A 27,505-nucleotide genomic window follows, 5' to 3' on the forward strand; every position below is an offset into this window, starting at 1 on the left:
ACACCCCACTGCTCACTGCAGTCTCAACTTCCCAGGCTCATGCAATCCTCCCACCTCAGCCTCCCGAGTAGCTGCAACTACAGGTACCCACCACCACACCTGGCTATTTTTTATAGAAATGGATTTTCGCTATGTTACCCAGGATGGTCTCAAACTGCAAGACTCAAGAAATCTACCTGCCTCAGCCTCCCAAAGTGCTGGAATTACAGGTGTAAGCTACCAGACCCAGTCATAATACTTAATCTTCTTAAATATTTCCAGACATTCTGCCTGGTACCTAAGAAGCTCAGACTCTAATAATATATCATTTATAATCTTGAAATGATTGTACTGCCTATCTGTGGACACACTCTGTTGGACCTTTATGACTCAACCTCTGACTCCGTCCACTCCAGCAGAACTTACTTTTTAAATGAATCAGACATATTTGGATTTTGATTCTAAGAAAGGTGGTACCTTGATTATTTCCTTGTGTTGACTCTGAGATGCTGACCCCAAGCTGGCTGCCATAGGAGTTGATTCCCATCATGCCACTGTGTGCTGGGGAGCTGGAGAGGGCTGGAAGCTGGCTGGGATTCCTGGGGACGCTGTAGAGGGCTTCAGCAATGTCTGCGGCTCGCTTCAAAATGATGTCCTACAAAACGGCAGGCTAATGTGAGCATTCTATCCAGCATAAAGTGCAAAGCTCAATAAAGGGTAGGATGTGAGTATCTCACCTGGTTATTGTGTGGTGTGCCGTAAAGGGCTTCCACTAGATCGGCAGCTCTTTTCAACAGCATTTCCTGGACAACAAGCAAGGGTGGGGTATTGTCAAAGGCAAAGTCCAAAATGGCAAACAAAAGAAAATTATAGGCAAAAATGAGAAATCCACACATCCCTCCCAAAATGTAAGTAATTAGCCAAGAGGTCCTATATTTAGTTTGTCAGGTAGGATACCATTTTACATATAAATCTCTCTATAAATACACGTCTATGAAATTTGCCTCTATAAAATGGCTCCATAAATGGATGTGTTTCCAAAACAAAAAACAACTGAGAGTGGAGTTGTTTAAAACAATTGAGAGTGAAGTTGGTTAAAATTAATAATGTCATGGAAGTTCTATTAAATGCTACTTTCAGCCCATTCTGTTTTAAAAATCTAGTCCTCTAATTAACCAAATATTTTTTAAATGATTGATGGATTTGAGTTTATAGCTGCTTGCCAAGGAGTTGTCCAGAGTACTGAAATTATCTTGGCAATGCCTTCTGCAAAATTTTATTCTAATAAAGATGAATTCTTTCAATAATATTTCCCCCTGTACACTTTAACTAGAGAATTAGTAATCACGAATCCCTTTCCTCTCATTTTGCCTTTTCCACCTCCTGTTTTTTTACAGCCTTTTAAATTGCTATTAACCTACTTTCCAGATAGCATCTAATTTAATGGTGGGGCTAGGGATTTTTCCAGGAGGAAAATAAAGGTGTGATGTAGAAGCAACTGTGGTGCTTAAATTTTATTCACAGTGTGGAAGAGAGAACGCAGCATTTTATAATTTGTGTGTTTAAAGTGCAAATACAAATGTGAAAATAGTCATCAGCTAAATGACAATAAGCTGATACTTTTTAAATAAAGCTAACATCATGAGCCAAATTCATAATTTTATGAGGAAGTTCACTTGAAAATGATGTATTTCATTGAAATTTTTTTTTTTTTTTTTTTTGAGACGGAGTTTCACTCATTACCCAGGCTGGAGTGCAATGGTGAGATCTCGGCTCACCGCAACCTCCGCCTCCCGGGTTTAGGCAATTCTCCTGCCTCAGCCTCCTGAGTAGCTGGGATTACAGGCACGCACCACCGTGCCCAGCTAATTTTTTGTATTTTTAGTAGAGACGGGGTTTCACCATGTTGACCAGGATGGTCTCGATCTCTTGACCTCGTGATCCGCCCGCCTCGGCCTCCCAAATTGCTGGGATTACAGGCATAGAAATTTTATACAGAAGCATTTTTCTCCTCATTAGACACCTATGTACATAGTAGACCCTCAATGAATAATACTGATTGTGGGTCCCTGCAATTATGGGTAAATAGAAACATTTACATACAAAGGAGTGGAAGCTTATACTTTTAATCAATTATGCAAATATTTATTTTCATAAAGGTGGCCATGTTTTATAAGCTGAATACTCCTGCCGTGTATCTGTTTTACAGGCTCAACTGTTCAGTTTTCATATTTCCTCAGAGATTAATAAATACAACCATAATATATTTCATAGTTAGCAGATATTTTATGTACCTCTTGTATCTAAAGCTTAGCCAAATTTCAAGGCCTAATTAATTTTAATGGGACATAAATGCCTGGATTTGTCTAAGTTTGCTGAAATTCTACACAAATGGCTTCACATGTCAATTTCCAAAGCATGTTACCTTGGCTAATCTCTCAGGATCTCCAGGATGCCTGGGGATGACCTTCTGCAGTCTCTGGAAACCATAGTCTATAGTGGGCTCATTTAATGCTGAAAAAGAAAAATCCTCTCTCTGAGTTTGTATCCTGGCCATAAAGCAAACTTTCTAATTAATTCTTCCACAGGTGATAAGAAGGTTCTGGATGCACAATAGATGTAATCAGTTAGGGTTTTTGCTATTGACACTGGTTAATTCACATCTAAATTTAGAATTTATAGTACTTTTATATTTTTCCATTAGAATAACATTTCAAAATTTCAGATTATTACAATGATCTTTTCTGCTTTAAGTGTACATACTTAAACTTCTCTGCTCATTGTCAAATAAAGAAATACACAAGCAACCATATCTCAATTTCTTATGAAGATAACAAACTGTTTTTATATTATTTTCCTTTCTCTCCTTCGTCTCTTTCCTAAGTAGGACTGTATTGTCTATCACTTCTTCTAAATATCACTTTTTCTTAATCAGTCTCTTAAATATTTACATTCATACATATATAAACCTTCTATGAGCTTATTCTCATAAACCCTGTTTTTATGCATAATACGATTCCACAATTTTCAATTATATTTAGTTACACCCACATGTGTTTAATGTCAGCTCCCCATCCCCTCCCCACAAATACTGCAAATTTTATTCCACCACTATGCTCCCATTAAGACAGGGGCTGGCACATGGTAGGCACTTAGTGTCAGTAATTATAAAACAAGTGAGCAAATTAATGTATGGCATACTTTAGCATTCCCAGTATTCTAAAGAGTTTTCAGCATGCTTTTTTTTCTTTCTCCTTCTTCCCCTTATTTTTAAAAAGTTTCTTGTTTAAATTTCATGGTTTTAAAATTAATGCATGATTAAAGCAAAGGATACAAATAATAAAATAATAATCACCTGCATTGCTGTTATGCAGCAGTAAACACAGTAATGTGTATTTCCTTTAATCTTTTTCATATGTATTTTATAATGTATGTTGCTATTATTCTATCAAAACAATACCTTTTTTAAAAAACTATTAAAAACATTAAATATAGAAGAAAAATTAGCATAAACCCACTTAAGAAATGAGCTGGATTAACATTTTTTGCTTATAGCTTTTCAGATTTAAACTTACACATATACTTAAAATTATTCAGAGACATACTGTTCACACTGTGGCATAACCTACTTTTCATCCACTTAACAATATATCATAAACTTTCTCTCAGATCATTAACTATTCTTTTATGACATTATTTTAAATTCCTGCGTATTTTTCTATGACATGTTCTATAATTTATTTAAATGGCTTCCTAATATTGGGCATTTAATGTGACCCTAATTTCTCACTATTATAAATATCAGAGAAATAATTATCCCTTGTGCATAACTTTAATTATTTCAATTGCAAAATTTCAAGAATTAGAATTACTGGACCAAAAATTATGATTTATATTTCGGGCCTTTCAGACATATGGTCAAATTACTCCTCAGGAGAAAGTTTAGTCTTCCTCCAGCAATGTGTGTGCTCATTTTAAATTACATTTTTTTACTCACCAGTGAGGTTGAAGAATTTTTTCTTATATTTGCTGATCATGTTAATTTCTTCTTTTATAAACTGCTTATTAATACTTTCTGTACTCCTTTCACTTCTAAAAATACTTTATATTTTGAGATTTTTAATACTCTGGCATCATGTTGTAATATCACATCCCAATTTATCCTTAAGTATTTTATGTATAGAAAGACCACCTCTACTCCAAGAACTGGTAGGTACACATAAACACACACACACACACACACACACACACACACACACAAATGTATATGTATATACACATATGTGTATACATATATAAATGCTTAAATTATTTAACTTATCTTTGCCACAACTTAAGTGTATTTCACAATTTATTGAATCATTTCTGGACATATATTCTGCTTTATCGATCTATGTTTCTATTCTGGGTAAAAATCACACTACTGTGGTTGTGATACATGTTTAATGTTTGATAGTATAAATGTCCTTCCACAAATACACCATCTTTTAAAACTATATTTTCTCAGCTGTTCTGTTTTTTGGTTTTTGTTTGTTTGTTTGTTTGTTTTGAGACAGAGTCTTGCTCTGTTGCCCAGGCTGCTGGAGTAGAGCGGTGAGATCTTGGCCCACTGCAATCTCCACCTCCTGGGTTCAAGAGATTCTCCTGCCTCAGCATCCTGAGTAGCTGGCATTACAGGCATATGCCACCATGCCTGGCTATGTTTTTTGTGTGTTTTTTTAGTAGAGACAGGAGTTCACCATGTTGTTCAGGCTGGTCCTGAACTCCTGGCCTCATGATCCCCCTGCCTTGGCCTCCCAAAGTGCCAGGATTACAGGTGTGAGTCACTGCGCCCAGCCTTCTCAACTATCCATTTATTCTTTCCAGATTAATCTTAGGGAAGTTTCCAAAAAATATTTCAGTTGCATTAAATCTACAACTAGAGAGAAAACGGATGCCTTTGCAATAGCAACACTCCACCTTCCTCTTTAGATCCCTCAGTAAACTGTATACTGCTCAACGTATAGGTGTTAAGTTTTTGCTTTCCATTTTAATTATTTGCTGTCTATTTCACTGTGAATATGGCTGTTCCTTAATCATATTGTCCAAGAGTTTTATTAGTGTCTAGAAACACTTTTGTGTTTTACATATCTGTGCAGGAAGTCTATGGTATAGAGATTAAGACAATCAGCTTTAGAGTTGAGTAGATCTAGGGTCTGAATACAAGCTCCACAGTGTCTGTGAGCTGTTTAAAATCTACTTTATGGGTTGGCTGTCAAAATCAAATAAAACTATTTCTATAATGTCCCCAGCACTGTGCTTGGCATATAAAATATCTTTTTCTTTTCTTTTGAGATGGGGTTTCACCCTGTTGCCCAGGCTGGTCTCGAACTCCTGGGCTCAAGACATCTGTCCACAGCCTCCCCAAGTGCTAGGATTACAGGTGTGAGCCACTGCACCTGGCCCATAAAAGATCTTAACCAAAGGTAACCATTATTTTGTAACAGAAATCCCTGACAGATATCACTGTTTTTTTTCCCTATTACTTCTCTTATGCCTGTACATTCATATCATCTACTTACAGTGATCATTTTGTCTCCTTTTGACAAACATATTATCCCATTTAGTTCTCTTAATCCTATTCTTGTGTTGACTAAAACTTCCCAAACAATGCCCCAAAATGAGGATAAAGTTGGATATTCTTGTTTTTCTCTGAATGGGAGTGACATATTTTACCGCCAAATGCGATGTTGGCTATTTGAGATAGATATTATTCATCATGGTTCAATAAGGGTTATCAGGACTTCTTGGGGTTTTAGAAAATCACAGATACATGAATTTACTCCTTTGGCCAAACCTATATATACAAACTCTTGCACTTTTGCCCAGGTAGGAGTGCAATGGCACGATCTCAGCTCACTGCAACCTCCGCCTCTCAGGTTCAAGCAGTTCTTCTGTCTCAGCCTCCCTAGTAGCTGGGATTACAGGTGTGAGCCACTGCACCCAGCCTATTATATTTTATAATATATTTTCCAGTATTTCAAAATTAAACATTAACTCATGGATGTAATATATCATTTTATTGGTATATATCTGAGTTCAGTTTGTTAATATTTCATTAATACAACTGGCACAAGGATTAAAGCAATTAAGTTCATAAGAACAGCGCCTGGCACTTGGTGAGCACGCAAGTTTATTGTTATTGCTGTCAGGAATCTGTGTGTACATATTAATAACTAGGATTGTGTGCATGGCTCTGTCCAACTAATGATTGGTTTTTATTTTATACCAGCTTTGAAAACTATATTGAGAAGTTTTCTTTATTTTATCCTATGCTCTATAAATCTTACATAGCATGGATAGCAGCTCTTGGCTAAACATTTGAAAGAATGCTAATAAACTTGCTCATACTAAAGTCACCAATAGCATTTTAGCCAAACCAACAAGAACTTTTCCATTCTCTTCTTAACCCCAAGTTAACACTTGACACAGCTCATATTCTCCACTTCAAGAAACCCTCCCACCCATTGGCTTCCTGAACTCACACTGCCCAGCTTCCTTCCCACCTCTTTGGCCATATCAGACTACTTTGAGGACTGTTCTTTCTCTGCCTCTCTTGTAAATGATGCTTCTCAAGATTGTTGCCAGGCAGTCTTCTGCTTTGCTGCACATTCTCCTGGGCAACTTCATCAATTCCTCATGATTTCCACATGCAGCTACATGCTAATAGTCATAAACCTTGATCTCTAGACTAGATGCCTGGCCTGAGATTCAGCTTTAAATAGCCAACTGTTGGCTAGAAAATTTCACTCAGTTGTTCCATAGATCCCTCCCACTAAAGATATCCAAACTCAGGAGATTCTCTGTGAATTGCATTATTATCCAAATGACTGACTGCCAGTCAGAAACCTCAAATTCATTAACATTGTATTTTTTCTAGAAAAAAATCATCTATTTCATCAGGACTGTAAATGTTTTACAATAGAATCTATATTGTATTTGTTTAAAATTTCTCACCTATCTAGAGTTCCCCGACCCCTCCTCCCACTGAAATGTACACAAGTATATGTATATGTTTAAATTATTTAACTTATCTGGATTTTATTTTGTTATGTGACATTAAGTACTTACCTTTGCCACAACTTAGTAAATTTCACAATTTTGTGGTAATTTGCTGATTAGTCTTATTTATAATTTTGACTTCCTTTAGTTCCAGGAAGAATACCCTAAAATTTCTATGCAATTTAGTACTAAATTGTTAATTGCTTATTGCAGTCAACTGCCCTGGATTCAAAAAGGTATCCTTCACAGTATCTGCCTTTTGGAATGTATTGAGTTTTTGTGAATTAGTACGTATTAGTTTTGTCTGCATTTCCTGGGCAATGCTTTAAAGTCTTATTTGATATGTCTTTTTGATCACATTATTTAACACATCCATTTTTGCTACTGTAAATTTGTCTTCCCACATTCTCATGTTTCTAATAGTTTTAAATATATGTACTTTTCTAGTGATTTGAGAGATATATATACTTTTTTTTTTGAGACAGGGACACAAACTCTGGTTCTGCCACCCAGGCTAGAGTACAGTGGTGTGATCATGGCTCACTGCATGTGATCACTGCAACCTCCGCCTCCTGGGCTCAAGCAATTTTCCTGCCTCAGTCTCCTGACTAACTAGGACTACAGGCATGCACCACAAGCCTAATTTTTGTATTTTGGTAGAGATGGGTTTTTGCCATGTTGCCCAGGCTGATCTTAAACTCCTGAGCTCAAGCAGTCCGCCCACCTTGGCCTCTCAAAATGCTGGGACTATAGGCGTAAGCCACTGCCCCCAGTCTGTACACACTATTTTAATTTGTGGAAGTGTCTTTAGACTTCTCTGAAAATATTTTATTTTTCCTATTTGAGGTATTGAGTCACTCCATATGTAAGGGATTTTGCTTACCTTCAATCTTCCCACCTCTTTCTCTCCACTTATACATTTTTGTTGACAGTTTATCATTTCCAGCTGATTTACTACTCTTAGATTTTCTATGATCTGTATTTTTAGAAACTAATTTTCATGTTTCCACTAAGTCTCATCACCATATTAACAGCAATTTTTAAGACACTCTCTATTTAACTGCTTTCTCTGCCAACCACCAATCCTGTGATAGCACAACTTTTCCCATCTTGCATTCTTCATTGATTCAATTCTCCTGCAGTCAGGTGCTATCAGTAGGAATAAGACTTAAATTCTGTCTGGGCCACTGAAATAAGAGTATCTTTTTGTCTTTCTCACACATAAATGACAACTGTTCTGGATATAGAATAGTTAAGCACACTCTCCCATTCAAGATCAACTTTCTGCTTATGCCACTAGTTCTCACTCCTCAAGGTGGGGACTAGGGAGCCCGAGGGTGGCTGTTGGGGGTCTCCTCCATCACTTCCTTGCCCTGATGTTCCTTCCTAAGGGGGAATGATGAGGCAAGCTGGAGCTCACATATCCACCAGTACAACCCTCTCTGTACATGCCAGAACAATAGTGCAAAATTTCTGGCATTTTAATGACTTTAGCCTAGCTTAAAGCATTAATACCAGATTTCCTTTATTTTTAGGTTTTCCTGAAAGTATCCTCTAATATATTCTGGGGGCAAGGGCCAATTAAGCACTTGCACTCACAAGACCATCTTACCTAGAAACACATGCAAGAACAGCTGTATGTTTAAGTAGAATCATTCTGTAAACTTCTTTTCTTCCACTTAGCATTGTCAGCAATTTGGGAAGTCTTTTTCTTTACTAATGTGATTTTTAGTGGTGGTAATATGCAATAATGAAAACCATTATTACCACCATTAGGACATACTGAAGCCTTACTATGTTATGAGTACTCTGCTAAGTCTTTTAGATACAATAGCTCATTCGATTCTGGTTGCAACCCTGTGATGTGGGTTTTATCCCCAATTTCAATGCAGTCTCAAGTGGTGAAGGTGGGATCTGTATCCTGCTTCTCTAACTCCAAAGCCTATGCTCTTAACCTTTCCTACTGCGGAACCAGAGACGATGATCCTTCCATCCCCCTCTGGGCTTCCTCCCCAGCTTCAAGTGAAGAGCTACAGATGCAAGAGCATGAATGAAGCCCTGCCTGGGTTGCCTGACTTCGTCACTGAGACCAGAAGGAGACCCCATGTGGTATCAACCAGCAAACACAAAGAGCTGCCTGGTGCTGCAGGGCAAACAGATTTGATGATGAAATTCTCAAAATTCGTCATTACCTAATTTTTTTTTTTTTTTTTGGGAAATATGCACAATTTCATTACCCAAAGTGCAGATTTTCATAGACAGAGAAAAGAGGAAAATTGTAGATATGGGTACACTCACAACGTGCTGAATACAAGCTAAACAGATATCCCATTAGGTAGAAAATCTAACCCATCCCTGTGTCTATTTCTGTCCTTGTCCCTTTTCATCTGTGTGGCTGCCACCCACACTGTCAAGTGCTCTACCTCTCCTAAGAGCACTGTGGGGGGTCCAGCCAGGGACCCCCACCACCACCCTCCTTATCCCTTGGTCTTTCCTGCTGCTCACAGAGGAATTCTCTGGAGCTGGGCTCTAATCAGTGCACACAGGTGGGATGGAGATGAGTTTTTCTTTAATATAATTGGTCACACATTTGCACTCATTGTTCTCCCGACCAGACTGCAAACCACCAGGACACAGGGTCATGTCTGGTTTCTCTTGCCTGTCCTCCCCTCCCCAGCTCCCGAATTAGACCTGGCAGAGTATTGACCACACTGGGTTAGCAATTCATGTTTTAAACTGAATAAATAGATAAGGCACGACTGTCTATTTTTATGTTGTTTCTTAGTAGGTCCCTCCCAGACTTCATCGGCATCAACTATGGGAAACATCTTGTGCGTATCCAAGTGAGACAGGGGACAGGAAAACACAGTTTTCTACACAGACAGGGAATAATCACACTCACACATACACACACACAGAATTTCATTTAATCAAATGCTCATTGGAAGTAGAAATCATGAAGGTTAACACACTTGAGCTCTGTTTAGCCAACACTAAACCATAAGAGGGACCTCAGCCTTTAAGACATGATCGGGTTTGACAACTCTTTGGTTCCAGACTGACTTCCCAACTGACCAGTTGCTTTTGAGTCTTTTAGATTCAGCTTCACCTTGAATCCCAGCTTCCTCCCTCCCCTTCCCCACTTCCCTGGGAGTTCTCTGGCTTTTCAGCCCTGGTGTGAGCCAAGCAAAGCTCAGTTAGCTAATGAGGTGCCCAAGACCAGCACCAAGACTGTCTCCAAGGGCCAACCAGGCCATTAACTGCCATCATCAGTGTATATTTACAACCTCGCCTACCACATGGAGTGCAGGGATGCTGTGAAGTTCTGCCAACCCTTTGGCTGACAGGGATATAGAGACGTGCTGGCAAGCCAAAAACAGAGTAAATTAAAAATATGCTTCAATCTATAGGCTCTATTTATCTATGTCTTTCTTTAGTAATATAACATTAAGGTAAAAGGTCATAGCCCCACTGAAATATAATTTATATTTACCTTTTATTAAATAATTATGGCATGGCATGAAGTTAAATATTACAGAAGCTAATCAAGAGGGAATTCAATAGAGAAAACTCAGACATGAGAATTTCGTCTTTGCTATACATAGAATGTCTTAATCCTCCACTGGGAGTCATTCGGGTTTGCTTAAGGAGTTTAATAATACACATTTCAACTGCCACAGAATCTAAATCCCATTTGGATCAGCCTTGAAAAACTTTCATCAATACCTTGAGATTTCATAATATTTCTCTTGAGAGCCTGGATCTCATGTGCCATTTCTCATTTTGATTGCAAGTATAATATATGAGATTACTTACATATATCTTGGACCCAATAAATAGATATAAACTATAAGCAATGTGTGAATGTTTTTTTTTTAAGTAAATAGTATTTAACTAAAAATATCTACTGGGAACCACTCTTTAAAAAAAAAAAGCTGGCTGGTGCTCAATATTAATTTTCCCAAAGGATTAGTGAGATATAAAATTCTATATGGTTTTAATTTTCTTTCCTTAAGAGGAGGCACAGGGAGCAGATAATGCTTACCCCATCTTATGCTTCTACTTCTGTTTTACAAAAATGAAGGCGACACTGGCTAACATGGAAAGGGGGCTCTTTGTTAGAACCCTGCTCAGCCTTAACAATTACGGCCTTGACATTGCAGGCTGGAGCTCACTGATGCTCTTGACCAGCAGGGGTACTGATCACAAAGATAGCAACATCAAGTCCTGGTTGCTTTTTTTTGCAAAAAATATGAGAGAAGAAGAAGATGGGTGAGGGAAGATCTGATCAATTTGGCTGCCACTCTGGGGATGTTGGCGGATCACACCACTGGTCTCGGTTGCAACTTTACTCACCAGTGAGTCTTCCCTTGGATGCTAAGATTACCATGGAGTCTGTAGATGGTCATCAGGAGGCCAATAAAAGTGGAAATTCTCATCCTGGCCAGCATGGTGAAACCCCATCTCTACTAAAAATACAAAAATTTGCTGGTCATGGTGGTATGTGCCTACAGTCTCAGCTATTCAGGAGGCTGAGGCAGGAGAACCACTTGAACCCAGGAGGCAGAGATTGCAGTGAGCCCAGATGGCACCACTGCACTCCAGCCTGGCGACAGAACAAGACTCGGTCTCAAAAAAAAAAGAAAAGTAAAGAAAAAGAAACAAAGAAATTCTAAGCCTAGCCATGTGTTTGTTCATCTGTGCTTTATCTGCAGAAAAGGAGCTTCACTTTATCCAATGTTCACAGAGCCCATGGTCTGGTCTTCTAAGGGTGACACCCACAGAACTGGAGGATCCCTACAGCCCTAACTCTAAATTCCAACTTTCTCCAACAATAAAGAAAACCACTGAAAGGTTTTCTTTGCATTCTAAGAAGAAAAAAAAAAAAAAAAAAAAACTTAAATCTGTATCATGTGACTGCCATATAAACACAAGACCAGAAGATAGACATTGACCAGCAATAGAAGAGAAAACATGCTTTAACAATACCTGCCACTGGCTTTGGCCAAGGACAATTACTCTCTGTTGACAGTGCAAGAAGGCGTGAAACGATCTGGCTTTGGGAGGAATTTAGATAAACACAGACAAGCTTCTGCCATCATGCCTCTTTAGGACATCTCCGTCCTCTTCCCTTACATAGTACTTTGCTCCCACTTGTTCATTCCCACAGTCTGTCTTCCGTGTGCTAGGATTTTGGTTCCCTTCGCCCTCCCTCCTGTTCTCTTCTCAATTTCCTTGTCCAGCCATCTCCCTTCTGCCCTATTCCTCATGTGTTCAGCATTCAAAGGCTATATTAAATTCACACTTAGAGGCTTCTAAGTTTTTCATTGCATATGATGGTATGATGGGATAAAGCTGGTCCTAGCTTGGGCTCTCTCTTAGTTCCCAGCACTAACAAATGACACCACCTTCACTGGGTCACTTGGCCAGGTAAGGCTTTGGTTTATTTCTCTGCAAAGACAAAGGATTGGGGTAAATGGCTTCAAAGACCGCTTTCAAACTTTTACATTTCATGATTCTAAGGCTATCACTGATTGGAAGCAGCGGCTTTCTTCTCTGAGGAGTAGAGATGGGTGGAGCTGAAGTCAAGGGCTGTTGAATTAAGTTGTCATTAACCTCCGCTACATTGAAATCTCTCCCCACATCCATTTGTTTCAATGTAGCAAAAGTTCAGTGTCACCAATTTAAAAACAAAAAGGAACAAAGATAATATAGAAACACATTATTAAGAGGCAGGAGCTGCCTTTGTGGACACAGGAACAGGAATACAGAAGAGAAGCAACAGTGCACAAGCGGAAGATTAGACCGAAGCCTCTGATATTTAATTTTAAATGAAATATTAATTTAATATTTAATTACACTTTGGTTTCCAGAAAAACTGCAGCAGCAAGACAGATTGTTTGAAGAAGGGAATAATATACATGGTTAAGGAGACAACTGTAAAAATTAAAGATAAATTTCAAGGGTAAATCTAAATGCCACAACGGAGCAGTTATAAATACATTCTTGCTCTCTGTAATGTGTATTTAGAATATTATACCTGAGCACGCCAGTCCATTAAGAGGCTGGGATGTCTCTAGTGAAACAGCAGCCCCCTATTCTGGGGCTGGCCATGGACACATCATTCCTCAGACTCAGCTGAATGATGTATCTGAGTTTCACAAGAGGTGGGAGTGGAGGCAACCTGGTAAAAGTGCAGGCTGCCAGGAGAGCTATTGACTCAACCTGTCTCCACTTTGAACAGGGAATAGTTGTACTCGGGCCAGTTTCTGATGTCTGAATTGGGTATTTTTAACTAAAAATCAGATTCATTTCTTCAATGGGATTTTTTTTTCCAGGATAATGCTATACTGGGGAAAAAAATGCAAAGTGGATGAGCTATTAACATTTGAAATCCAGTTTGCACATCTGTGCAGCGCAGCTTTATGAAGACAGGCCCCACAATTCGCGCAGAGCCTTGGGGAGGAGGCTGTTTGGGGTATTACTTGGAGGTGTGCAGAAAAACTTAGGCTTCTAACTTTTCCTCCCAGCTGCTGCCTGCTCTTGCCCTAATCCTGTTGATGAATACTTTCTCCCAAATAATGAACAGAAAAAAAAAAAATGTTTTTGCTAAAGTAAAAGATAAGAAGTATTCTGGGGAAGGGGTTAGTTAGCATGAATTCTTTGGTTTCTTGGTGCGTCTCAGTTAGCAGGTTGTCTGTGTAGACCTTGAAGTTCTCCTTCCACCTTGTCAAGTACCTACTCTGCGTGCACCTGGGCCAACTGGGGCACGGGCAATCTCTTCTACTCCTTCAGTCCACCTTTTATTTTTTATTTATTTATTTTTCCTAAAAAGACCTCTGGGTTTTTTTTTTATTAATTATTTATGTAAGAAACAAGGTTTCCCTTTGTCATCCAGGCTGGAGTACAGTGGTACAATCACAGCTCACCGCAGCCTCAATCTCCTGGGCACAAGCATTTCTCCCACCTTGGGCTCCCAACAGCTGGGACTACAGGCCTGCACCACCAGCCTGGCCATTTATTTTTATTTTTATTTTTAGAGACAAGATCTTGCCTGGGTTGGTTTCAAACTCCCAGCCTCAAGTGATATTCTGGCCTCAACCTCTCAAAGTACTGGAATGTTAGGTGGGAACCATGGCGTCTGGCTTCCACCTTTTAATACCTGCTTCCTTGTGACCCTCTATGTGAGTCCATATTCTCACACGGCCTTGGACTTCTCTGTCTCCTGCAAAAACCTGGTTTCTAATCGAGATTGAGATACTCATGGCACGATGTGGTAGGTCTTTCAAGAAGAATCCACATTTTCCGGAAGACATACAAAGAAACCAGGCACAGGTCCAACAGCAATGAGAGAGGACGCCACCCAGAGCTTCCCAGAGCTGCATGTCTCCTCCCACCGGATGCTTACAACAGTGAATTGTGCTTGTATTTTTATACTGATATCCATAAATACCTTTGTATATGTATATAATTTTATCTTTCTGATGGGGTAAGTATATCCCCATGTTTTTAGCTTAGAAAAATGGCACAAATAGTTGTTGTTCCTGAAAGTTGGAATGCAAATCTCTGCCTCTTCACTCTATCATCGGCTCTCTTCTATACAAGAGCCTGTCCCAGTGCCAAGTTCTCTCAAGTTTAATAAAAACGTGGAGTTCATATTTCTCTGCCTCCTGCAACTTCAGTTATTCGTAGAAAGGATAATTTCTATGACTTCTAAAGAATTCAAGGCACTTCACAGACTCTGGGTCTAGCACATCATGTTGACTGGAGCCTCCCCTTCATGACTCCTGCTTTTTGAGTCTTCTAGAAAGTTCCACCTAAGAGCAAGCATTACTATTGTGTTCACAGTGAAAGGACCCAGTCTCATAAGAATGTCCCCAGGGGTGAGGTGCTTTATAAGCCAAAAAGTCTCTGCAACAGCCTCAAAAGCAGAACTTAGGGCTTACAAACTTGTTTCTTTGTTTAAAATACACATTCCCTAAATTAGTTGAACCACTGTGGAAGACAGTGTGGTGATTACTCAAGGATCTAGAACGAGAATTACCATTTGACTTAGCAATCCCATTACTTGGTATATGCCCAAAGGAATATAAATCATTCTATTATAAAGATACATGCATATGTATGTTTGTTGAAGCATATTCACAAAAGCAAAGACTTGGAACCAACCCAAATGCCCATCAATGATAGACTGGATAACGAAAATGTGGTATATATACGCCATGGAATACTATGCAGCCATAAAAAGGAATGACAGCATGTCCTTTTCAGGGACATGAATGAAACTGGAAGCTATCATCCTTAGCAAACTAACACAGAAACAGAAAATCAACCACCACATGTTCTCACTCATAAGTGGGAGTGGAACCATGAGAACACATGGACACAGGGAGGGGAACAACACGCACCATCTGTGGGGAGGGGAAGGGAGAGCATCAGGACAAATAGCTAATTCATGCAGGGCTTAATACCTAGGTGATGGGTCGATCTGTGCAGCAAACCACCATGGCACACGTAAACCTATGTAACATAACTGCACGTCCTGCACATGTATCCCAGAACTTAAAACTTAAAATGTAAATTAAATAAAATACAGATTCCCAGACACTCTCAAAAGAGTAGCAAGAAATATTCCCATATTGCAATCTGAAAATCAGGGCCCAGGTAAGGCGTCTTCTGAGAACTCCTTCATGCTCACTGTCCACGGCACTCACTCTGCACCTTTTAAAACCCTCTAGGTTTCAAGTTTTGCCTTTTCTTCTGGCCACGGCCTATTTCCCGTGCACCTCTCCAGAGTAACAGCCAGAGAGCCAAGGTGTCATCTGCCAAGTAAAACCAGGCAAGACCAAACAGATGGCCTTGGTATCCTTTTTTCTAATAAACTGAACAGAATTAGGAAGTAGTACAGGTTAGGTGTTAAAAGAAGAACTTTAGAATAAGTCATCTAGGATTCATCATAGCTTGGTGATCTTAGGCAAATGACTTAATTTCTCTAAGTAACAGCGTCTCAGCTATGAAGTTGAGATACTCATAGAACTGTCATCACAAAGGTGGTGATACTCAGAGCCTGTATGGGACAGAGCCTTCCTTGCCTTACGTGCTTAATAGATGACAGATGTGATTATTGAACTACTGTCATCATTTTTGCTTATTATTCTGTCTTATGATAGAACTTATAGAAGACTTCTTAACCAGCTGTCCAATGTGCAGCCCAGGTTCTGAAAAGCTGTGCTCATTTACTCCCATGTCCTCACGCACTGTTTTGCCCTGGATTCTGTGGTTGGTGCAGATTTCACAATTAGAGACAATGGCAATTCCACCCCCAGATACCATGCTCTGTTATCCTCTCCCTGCATACTCACTGCCACCTAAAGTCAAGACGGCCAAGAAGTCCCAGCACAGTCACTGTGGTTCTATTGGGCACCCCTACTAGGATGATTTTTCTGCATAGCCAGTTCTCTATGGAAAAGTCTGTGAGGAAAAAAAAGGATCTCCTTTCCTCTCCACCTAGGCTGGCATACCGCCTTCAGGTCTCAAGCCAGAAAGGGGCAACTGGACTTTCCCTCATGACCCCTGTTCTCACATGGCTCTCTCAGTTGTGCAGCACCAAGTTTCACAATAGCAAATCACGGTTGGCGGAAAATAGACTTGCAAAGTCACATGTGCAAAGAAAATGTGTTGTTTTTTAGAGCCCCGATGTTGTTCGTGCTGTGGTTGGCAGCAGCAACCATGGGGGTTTGGCTAATTAACCAGGTACACCTAATAGGCTTGGCTCTGTCATGGTGCATCCTTGGATACAGAAAATGTCAACAGCTGGACTATGGACCACAGAGTGTGTGCAGTGGGGCAGGGGTGGAAGGAGGAAAGGTTCTCTTAGGTAGAACTTTCTAGAGGCAGACTCCTGCGGGAGGCTCCAGAGAACTTTTACGACCACTACTATTATGTTCCTGGAGAAAGGACCCAGTCTCATAAGAACCCTCCCATGGGTAGAGTGCTTTATAAGCCAGAAAGCCTCTCCAACAGCCTCAGGAACAGAACTTAGGTTTCCCAAACTCATTTCTTTGTTTAAAATACGGATTCCCAGACCCTGTCAGAAGAGTATGATTTGGTGTTGTCTGGAATGGCACCAAGCATGATTCTTATGGTTAGCCAAATTAGGGAGGCACCCTCGGGTAACAGCATAATTGACACGAGAGCTTTACAGAGGATGGAAATGAGGCTCAGAGAGGTCAGCGACCTGATGAAAGTAGGCACAAGCTGTGGACCACACGGCCAGCCCCTGAAGGCAGCGGTTCTGGCTGGTCCAATGCTCTCCTCTCAGACCCCATCCTGCTCACAGCACTCACTCTGCACCTTTTAAAACCCTCTGGGTTTCAAGTTTTGCCTTTTCCTACAGAATCAGACTGACTTTTTGTCCACCTTGCCATTGAAGCTGAGTGCTTTGTCTAGGCCTATAGCAGCCTCGGAGCACTGTCCTGCAGTGAAGCACCCCAGGCATCCAGAGTGTATGGGTCAGTGCGTCAGGATGGCTGGAAAGACAGGAGGGCTATGTCCTTCTCCTGGGGAAGGGGCCGTGGCTCTCCAGATGACCGGAGTGAGGATGCAGCTCTGAAGTAGAACAGCCTATCTGCAGGTGCCTGCAGAAGCCACTGATTCTGGATTAAGACGAAATTGGCCTTTCATGTCAGTAGCTGCCTATTCAGTGGGAAAGACAGGAGGCCACCAACCCATTTCCTGTGGGGTCTAGAACCCTCCATGGATGACATCAACTTCCTGTCTACGAACCCAAGTGGTACTTTGCTCAGGAACATCAGGATGGAAGTTTTTCTAGGGACTGGCCGGACTCCTGAGCTATCCTTCATGGCACTGGTATTTTTGGTTTCTTCTTTCTCTGTGAACAAAGAAACTCCTGAGTCTCTCCCCTCCTCACGCTGACCATCAGAGAAGGCCCTTCCTTCTCAAAGGCAGTTTCTGGAAGAAGCACCATCAACTATCAGGCTGGAAATACTTTGTACCTAAAAAGTCAAGTTTATTAATATGCACTGTTTCAGTATTTAAATGTGTGACACTATACTGTGTCATACTTTATTCTTTTAATTTTAAACTTAAATTATATTAGTAACTAATAGAAACAAGTAAGCAACCTAAAAAAAAATTTAAATAACAACAACACTGAGAAACCAACATTGTTAACACCTCGGCATGCGTGATTCTGAACTCTACTAGGGTTGTTTGTAAAACTACTCATTTTTCATACACCTAAAAATTGGGTCATATTATGCAGACTGTTTTAAAGCTTCTTTAAAACCCACGTCACAGATGCCTTTCATGTAAATAAATATCCATCCATGGCATTATTTTCAGTGTCTTCAAAAATGTATAGATGTTTCATTATTTGTTTAATGAATCCCCTAAGTACAATGAGGATATTTTCAATTTCTCATTACAATAAACTCCCATGAACAGTCTTCCAGCAAACTCAATTATTTCCTAGGTGGACCTTCCTAGAAGCAGAATTGTAGAGTCAAAGGGTGCATCCATCTTCAAGCTTAGTACTTTTCGGTTTTCTCTTATCAGATTTACATTCCTTCAGTAGTATCTTAGAAAGTCCCCATTGTCTTTGAATTTTGCCAACCTGAGTATTTTCATTTGTTTAAAAGAAAATCCTTGCTAACTTGATAGGGGAAAAAAAAGATGATCTTCTTGTTTCCTCAATTTGCATTTATTTGATTATTAATGTGGCTGGGATTTTTTATTACAATATGTTTATTGTTTACTCATCTTCCTTCCTGAATTTAACTCTTGATGTTCATTGATAGCTTTCTATTTGGGTATTCGTCTTTTCCTTGTTAATTTTTAAGGTACCTAGAAATTAAACTGCACGTTCTCCTCTTTTTCCACAATGTACAACATAGTGGCTAATAAATAGTAGGCACAAAGTAAGCTTTTGCTGAATAAAGGAATAAACCTTTTTTACTGAAGATAATAGGTCATGCAGAGCAAATATGCTCTCCGTTTGTCCTTTCCCTTTAATTCCTGGCACACTGACAAGCATTTTCCTTTTACGTAGTCACATCTTTTGCTGGATGGTGCCTGTCTTCAGCCTTAATGTTCACAAGGCTTCAAACAATAATTATTTTTTAAATCTATCATCATTTGAAATGTCTACATTTTTAATAGAAAATATTTAATTTGAATACATTTTAGTTTATATGCTATGAAATTTAAAATCTAATTTTTTAATGCTTGACTAGTTGGCTCAACACATTTGTTAAGCCTTCCATCTTTTCCACATTGACCTGACCTGGCTTCCCTCACCTACTAACATCTAAGTATTTATACCCTTAATGTGTGCAAAGTGTTTATTTTTTAAATTTTCTCCTCTGTTGCATGACATTTCTATACGCTCCTACAAAGCCCCATATTCTTTTAATTATTGAAACTTAAAATAGGTTTTAATGTCTGGCAGGGCAAGGCCCGCTCATTTTTCAAAATCCTCTTTTAGCACCTTTCCTTCCCAGGTGAACTTTTGTAACGTTTCCCCAAACATTTTGTTGGTATTTTGATTGGCACTGTGTTAAATGTATTCATTAATCGGCATCTTTACAATATTAAATCTTCCCACCTCTCCACCAGCTGGAAGTATTTTGTCCTTCCTCTGAACTCCCTTAGCATGTTATACCTTTAAAAAAAATCACTTTCTAAACTATACCCACCCAATTTTTCAACTCTGAAACCTGAGCGTTGAACCCTTCCCTGCCCTCCCCAACCTTCACCCCATCCAATCAATCATCAAGTTGTGTCAATGCTACCTCCTAAATTTTATCCACTTCTGCTTATCCCCACTGCCAGCAGTCTGCTCCAAGCTACCATCATCTCTGGCCTGGACCACCCCACTGGCCTCCAAGTGACCTCCCTGCATCCACCCTGGCTCTCAAGCCATCCTCTGTACTATAGCCAGAATGACCTTTTAAAAGGCAAATCTGATGGTGGCAATATTCCCAAAGCTTCCCATGGCACTTGGGGAAGAGCTGAGAAAAACGAGCCTTGTTGTGATCTGGCCCCTGCCCTCCCTTGCAGCTTGAATGCAGCCTCTCTTGAACTCATTCTTTCTGCTCTGTTCATAAAATATATCCCATGTTCTTGCCCACCCCAGGGCCTTTGCACATACTGTTTCCTCTGGTCTATTCTAAATCCTCCCCATCACCTCAGTTTAAGGAGGCTCAGTTCCCTGGGCATATATTCCCAGCATCCTATACAACTCCTTTTAGTCCTCATCAGGTTTGCAATTTCTTGTTCAAGTCAGTCTCCATGCTGATAAAGCTAATGGTAATGATATGGAAGTGCTAGGAAGGGAAAGGCGTGGACCTTTAAATGATGTGGAAGCAGGAAGGGAAGTGCTGGGTAGAGGAGAGCATAGTCCCTGGCTAGGGCTCCACCCTGAGCCTGTGCCCATGGACCTAGGTGAGGACAGGCATTTTTGTTTAGCTGCAGAAATGTTGCATTTTCCAAGACCATCCTGGCCTTCCATGCCCCCATCCTGTGCCTATAAAAACCCTGAGACCCTAGAAGGCAGACACACATCAGCGGAGGAACACCTGGGCGGCTGGACATCCAGAAGAACTCACCGATAGGCACCGGCACACTTGCAGGCCACCGACACGCAGGACAACACAGAATTTGCTGGGGCAGTAGGAGGAGAGCCTGGACTGCTGGGAGGCCAGAGGAAAACCATCTCCCTTCTGGCTTCCCCATCCGCTGAGAGCTACCTCCCCTTGATAAAACCTTGCACTCATTCTCCAAGCCCAGGTGTGATCTGATTCTTCTGGTACACCCAGGCAAGAACACTGGGATAGGAAAGCCCTCTGTCCTTGTGATAAGGCAGGGGTCTAATTGAGCTGACTAGTACAAGCTGCCTATAACACACATCAACTGGGGCTTCAGCTGTAAAGATTCACCCCTAGACACTGCCGTGGGGTCCCACAGCTTTCCTGTCTGTATGCTCCCCTAGAGATGTGAGCAGTGGGGCACTGAAGAAGCGAGCCATACCCCCATCGTCCGCCCTGTGAGAGGGAGGAGGGAACTTTTCCCATTTCAGTAATAATAAGAATAAAAACAATAAGCCACTTTTTGACTATTAAGATATGAGCCATCCTATCCACTCTCTATCCCAGGTACTTTCCATGAAGAGACCTGACTACCAGCTTGTGAAGGCAGGTGGTGAAGTTTTCAGGAAGGTTGTGAGCTACTTGAGTGGTGGCTTGAAATCTGCCACGGTGAGAATATCTGACCATGGAAATCGGCAAATAGCATAAACCCATGCTTTAAAAAAGAAAGTCGCCTCCTCCCTGGAGAGCCCCTTGTTAAACCTTTGCCAGCCCACCACAGTTGCCATGCACTGTATCATTTAGTCCTTGGCTCTGTAGGTAGCCCATTTTATAAATGGGGGGAAAAGGAGGGTAAGTCACTTGCCCAAGATTCAAGAACAAATTCAGGAGGGAAGCCACGCTATGAGTCCAGGTCTCTAATTCCAGAGCATGGGCAGTGCACCTTTACGTCAGCATGTTGTAATGTCAGGAAGGTAGGAGACACTGGTTTGACTTCTCTAGCCCCAGCACAGAGCTCAATGTTGAGCACGGCGTGCATTGCTCAGTAAATACACGCTCCATGCAAAAGTCACTAATGTCTCAGCAGATGAAGGAAACAGGGCTATTTTCTAATACAACTTGCTAAAGTAGTATCAGAAAGACACGAGGCAGGCTGGCCGGAGGCCTGAATCTTTGTTCTAATGCCATCTTTAATTCAATGGGCAATTAATAGCAAATCACCTGTGCTTAGGTTTCAGTTTTCTCTTCTGCAAAGGAGGGTCTTTGACCAGATGATCTTCATAGTCCCTTCGCCTCTAAAATTACTTGAATTTACATGTAGCTTAACATCAGTTATTTTCACAAGTGTGTAGGCTCCTGTTTTGCTAGGTACTATGTTTCCAAGATCTGTAGACCACAGCCTCCTCATTCTGTCTGGCAAATTCCTACTTTGCTTCAAAAATGTCACCTATTGCTACCTCCTCTGGGAAGCCTTCCCTGATTCCCCAAAGCTAGTCACTCCCTGAATAGTGTCCCTATCACCCTTTTTTATTTTAGGGGCTGAATCTAATTATTGTTGTGTAACAGCAGCCATCTCGCATTCTTTCTTTACTTTTGTCACCTCCCATTTTAGAACTGTAGGCTGATAGAGGTGTACCGATATTATTGGTTTCGTGTGTTTAGAGCACATGCTTGTTGAGTAAATAAATGAGTAACACTGCTACCTGGGTCCTACCTTCAGAAATTCATATCTAATTGGTCTGCGGTTTGACCTAGGCACTGATAACTGAAAGTGTGGCCAAAGGTGAGGACCTCTGGATTCAGAGGAAGTTTACACATGTACACACACACACACACACACACACACGTACACAACACCTGGCTCTGAATGTCTACATCTATGGCCCTACTGATTATTGAGATTGTTCTATACTTCAATACAGAGTTGAGGATTGGCTACAAATACGTAAATATGTGTTTGTTATGATACCTATCCATCTCCTTATAGACCAGCTCCATCACCCACAGTCCAGGGGTGTCTTTTGAAACCCTAGAGACACCAGAAGCTCTACATTCAGAAAGTGTCTACACTACTAGACTCACTCTCCACCTGACTTCAGGGGCAGCCCACGCTCCTGGTTTCCTTCTCCCCTGACCACTCCTTCTCAGGCTCCTTCCCAGGTTCCTCCTGCCATCTTTAATCCTGCATACTGGTGTTCCAAGGCGCCATATTTGGACTTCTCCACTCTTGCATGGTGATCTCATCCAGTCCTGTGGCTTTAAATCCTGTCTAGATGCTGGTCGCTCCTCTGCTCAACACCTTCCATGTCTTCCCATCCGAAGTCTTTGCCCTGCCTGAATTTCCCACCTCATCTCCCATCACTCTCTTCCCCACTGACTCCTCTCCATCCATGCCAGTATTCTTGCTCTTCCCCAGCAGCACCAGACTCCCTCCCACTTTGCGACCTGTAATCTTGCTGTACCCTCTACCTGGGACAACCCCGCACTCAGATTCATGGACCGCTAGGCACTGTTCCAGTGAACACCAGTGAACCAAACAGAAAACCCAGTCCCAGGGAGCTCCTGGGATGGAGGAAGGCAATGTGGATGGAGAGGAGAGGAGGACAGAGGAAGAAGGAAAGAAGCGGGGATGGATTGCCACAGCTGGCCCCATCCTGGGATTCAGGTCTCCGCTCCATGTCCCCTCCTCCTACAGGCCTCCCTGACCAGACTGCCCAACCCTCCCTCACTCTCCTTCCCTCACTTCTCACTATCTGAAATTATATCACTTATTTCCTTTCTTGCCTGTCTTCCCCTCTATAATACAAGCTTTATGATGACCTTCCTCCCTTCTATACCTCAGAGCTTAGAGCTGTGCCAGCCCATGGCAGGCAGGTCATAAATACTAGTTTGAATGAATAGATGAACTATATCCCTTTGGGAGCTGGAACAGTACTTTTTTTTGTGACTGCAATAGAATCTCCCATAGATCCACAGAAAATAACACCTGAGATGTTAATTCTGTCCTGCTTATCTCAGGACAGAAAATTCAAAGGCTAAATTTTAAATACATAAACCTAAAAATTACCTCTATCTACTCCTAATTGATAGCTAGCCAGACATTGACACTTTACCAAGAGTAGGAATCTGAGTGCAAATGAGAGACTATAGTATCTCTAACATAATATTATTAAAAATGTATAATATGCCTGCTACATTTTCTTGGTTTATATATTTCTTTCTCTATACTCTTTATTTTCTCTGTCAAAGTATAATACCTCATTAATCTTCCTGCCCCTGATTGTTCCCCCAATTAACTCAGTCTTTACATCAACAGCATTTCTTTTTTGGAAGACAGTATCTTTGAGTTACCCTTCCCTGCAAAGAAACCCTCAATGCCTCCTTATTTCCTGCCAAGTCAAGTCCAAACTCCCTTACAAGGCTTTTTTTTTTTTTTTTTTAACTTTAAAAAACTGTGGTAAAACACACATAACATACAATTTACCATCTTACTCACTGTTAATGTACAGTTCAGTCAGCCTAAGCAGCTCACACTGTTGTACAACCATCATCACCATCCATTCCAGAACTCCTTTTGTCTTGCAAAACTGAATCTCTGGACCCATTAAACAAATCCTCAATTTCCCCTCCCTTAACCCTTGGTACCCACCATTTGACTTTCTGTCTGTATGAATTTGACTACTCTAGGTTCTATAAGGCTTTTAAGCTGTTTTATGCTTTCTTTCCCTCCCACACTGATATGGTTTGGCTGTGTCTCCACCCAAGTCTCATCTTGAATTGTAGCTCCCATAATTCCCATGTGGTGTGGGAGGACCTGGTGGGAGATAATTGAATCATGAGGGCACTTTCCCCCACACTGTTCTCATGGTAGTAAGTCTTATGAGATCTGATGATTTTATAAGGGGTTTCCTCTCTGGCTTGGCTCTCATTTTCTCTCTTGTCTGTCGCCATAAGATGTGCCTTTTGCTTTCTGCCATGATTGTGAGGCCTCCCCACCCACATGGAACTATGAGTCCATTGAACCTCCTTTTCTTTACAGATTACCCAGTCTCAGGTATGTCTTTATCAGCATCATGAAAACAGACTAATACACATGCCTAGCACATCTAGGGTAAGTTCTAGTCTAAGTACAAAATGCACTGCCACAGTTGTCAGATGAGCCTTTGGTCCTGAAGGAATGTGCTCCCCTCACCCTGTGGCCTTTGCACATGGGAGTCCCACAGTGAGAACATTCTCCCGATTTCTGTTTGCCCATCCAAATTCTCCCTGTCCTTAAATATGGTCTTCAATCTCCATCTCTTCCTTGACACCCCACCCCACTACTCTCGTCCACACTAAACTCTTTCTTCCTGAAACTCATATTCCATTCACTGGAAATACCAAACATTTCAGATTTATGAATCCACTAGCTGTTCATTGCAATATACCCTTGTCTTCTTCAAAAGTTTCTAAACTTTCAAATGGGGAAGGGATCATGTCTCATGTGTCATCTATACCTTTCACTTAGGAAAAGCAGCTGATACAAAGGAGAAATTCAACAAATACTGACTAATATATGATTTTTACCTTCATGAAGTTTTAAAATACTTTAAGTCACTCTCCAACATCAATGGGCAACTCTCTTGAATCTTTTCAAGAAAATGTAATTACAGCCAATAACTATTTTTTTAACCTGACCACATGGATAAAAGATGGTTCTAGTGTGATTTCAACAGAGTTACATTTGTAAAACCGTGTTCCTGAAATGAGCTGCTGTGACCATCTCCCAGATCTTGTAGAAGTAAAACACTAATTGAGAAGTGAACTTTCACTTCACCATTCAACATCTATCACCCAGCTCACTCTTTCTACACTAGTAGAAAGACCTAGAAAAATCAGGACAATTATAAAGTGTGGATACTGGGAACTAACTCAAAGGCAAACCAGAAGCCAGCCTCTCTTGGAATCTTTTTTTTTTTTCCACCTACCTGTGTAAATGAACCTTCCTGGGGCTCCCTTGCAGAACTGTTTGGATTTATAAGATAATGTCACCTCCACCACGCCGGGGATGTGCCGGGGAGGAGTCTGTACTCTGATGGCATGAGGGGTTATTAGCTGAGGAATAAACAGGCAGGGAAATAAAATACCCATTAGACAAGCTATCGCCAAGGACATAAGGTGCACAACATCTCCCACTATTGCTCCTGGGGGGCTTCTCTCTGCTCTAGTCTAATTGGAATACTCCTAGCTCCAAATGCACTCTGAACATCGCTGTCCTGTCTCTGTCTGTCTGTCTATCTCTCTCTCTCTCTCTCTCTTTCTTTCTCTCTCTCTCTCTCTGTATCTGACTCTCTCTCTCTGTCTCTATTTCTCCCTCTCCCCCACCCCCTTGGAATTTTCTCTCAACCCAACCAACCTAGGTCCTTTATTTCCTACAAGCCCAGCCCAAGTCCCTCCCACCGCTTGCTGCCAACCCCACCCTCATCCCTGGAATCCTTTTCTCTGCTGAACTCCCATCCTGCTTGCAATTTCAAATATTGCTTTGGCAAGTTCCAACCCCAACTTACTACTGTCACTTATCTTTTTGTAATGTTTTATATGATGATGAAAGTAAAACACATCTAATTAAGAACATTTGGAAATTACAGAAAAATATAAAGAAAAATATTAACATCATAGAGACAATCAATACTAACATTTGGTATGTTTCCAGTACTTTTCTATGGATGTGTGTTATATAACTACATTACATCCATAGGCACTGTTGTCCTTATTTTTTTCTGCTTAGTATTACAGTGTAAGTATATCATCTTTCCTGTATCATTAGAATTTTTTCAAAACTTTTTTTTTTTTGAGATGGAGTCTCACTCTGTTGCCCGGGCTGGAGTGCAGTGGCGTGATCTCAGCTCACTGCAGACTCTGCCTCCTGGGTTCAAGCATTTCTCCTGCCTCAGCCTCCTGAGTAGCTGGGATTACAAAGGTGTGCACCACCATGCCTTGCTAATTTTTGTATTTTCAGTAGAGATGGGGTTTCACCATGTTGGTCAGGCTAGTCTCTAACTCCTGACCTCGTAATTTGCCAGCCTCAGCTTCCCAAAGTGCTGGGATTACAGGTGTGAAACACTGCGCCTGGCCTTCAAAACCTTTTTTAATGGTGGAGTGATATCCAATCACTTTATAATTCTAGATTCCTAATTTTTCACCATTTTAAATAATACTGCAATGCATACTTATCTTCTGAAGGAACCCATGACTGAATTATTATGACTTCTATGCTTTTGAACCTTTGGTGTTTGTGCTGCTGATGCTCTAGGAATGTCCAGTCTCCCAGATCAAAACAATCTTTGGGTCAAAGGAAATCAGAGTAAGCAAGATGCCTCTGCCTACCTCACTCCATACAAGCATGGTCCCAAACACCACCTGGAGACCATCAAAGAAGTTGTCCCCAATGATGATGACCATGGCTCCTCCTGTGGTCCAGCCTTCGCTTGGGCTAATGGCTTTGATGCAGGGGGTAGCTAAGAGGACAGGAAAGAAAAAGTCAGAATTTGTTCTTTCATGGATGTCCGACTTTTTGGCTTCCCACCGCATGTTGGAAGAAGAAGAATGTCTTGGGCCACATATAAAATACATTAATGCTAATGATAGGTGATGAGCAGAAAAAAAAAAGGTCCATGCATAATTTTCATGCTATTCCCCACCACAGATAAGAAAAAGAATCCTGGCATTCAAAGGATTGGACACATCACAAATAAGCAAAAAAGTCCTTGCATTCAAAGGCTGGACACCTGTGTATGGTTGAAGTTTAGAGTTTTGGGGATAGGCTGCCTTTGAAAGCTGTTGGTCATTCCGAGAAGTTCAAGCTGAGATTCGTTGACTTGACATCATTCCCTAATTGG

General features: G+C 40.9%; 1 protein-coding gene across 1 annotated transcript in view; it reads right to left on the reverse strand.

Moving 5' to 3' along the window:
- The window catches only part of EBF2 (EBF transcription factor 2), a 206,427-nt gene that overhangs the window by 18,709 nt on the left and 160,213 nt on the right, over positions 1–27,505 (reverse strand). The window contains exons 9-13 of the mRNA XM_012435358.2: positions 26,994–27,124; positions 25,595–25,721; positions 2,405–2,493; positions 717–782; positions 457–634 (exon numbers count right to left, since the gene is read on the reverse strand). Of these exons, the coding sequence (XP_012290781.1) occupies positions 457–634; positions 717–782; positions 2,405–2,493; positions 25,595–25,721; positions 26,994–27,124 (591 nt within the window). The remainder of the gene's footprint in view (positions 1–456; positions 635–716; positions 783–2,404; positions 2,494–25,594; positions 25,722–26,993; positions 27,125–27,505) is intronic.

The sequence above is a fragment of the Aotus nancymaae genome, unplaced genomic scaffold (genome assembly GCF_030222135.1).
Source record: "Aotus nancymaae isolate 86718 unplaced genomic scaffold, 86718_ANA_hifiasm-v0.15.2.pri h1tg000079l, whole genome shotgun sequence".
Classification (NCBI taxonomy): domain Eukaryota; kingdom Metazoa; phylum Chordata; class Mammalia; order Primates; family Aotidae; genus Aotus; species Aotus nancymaae.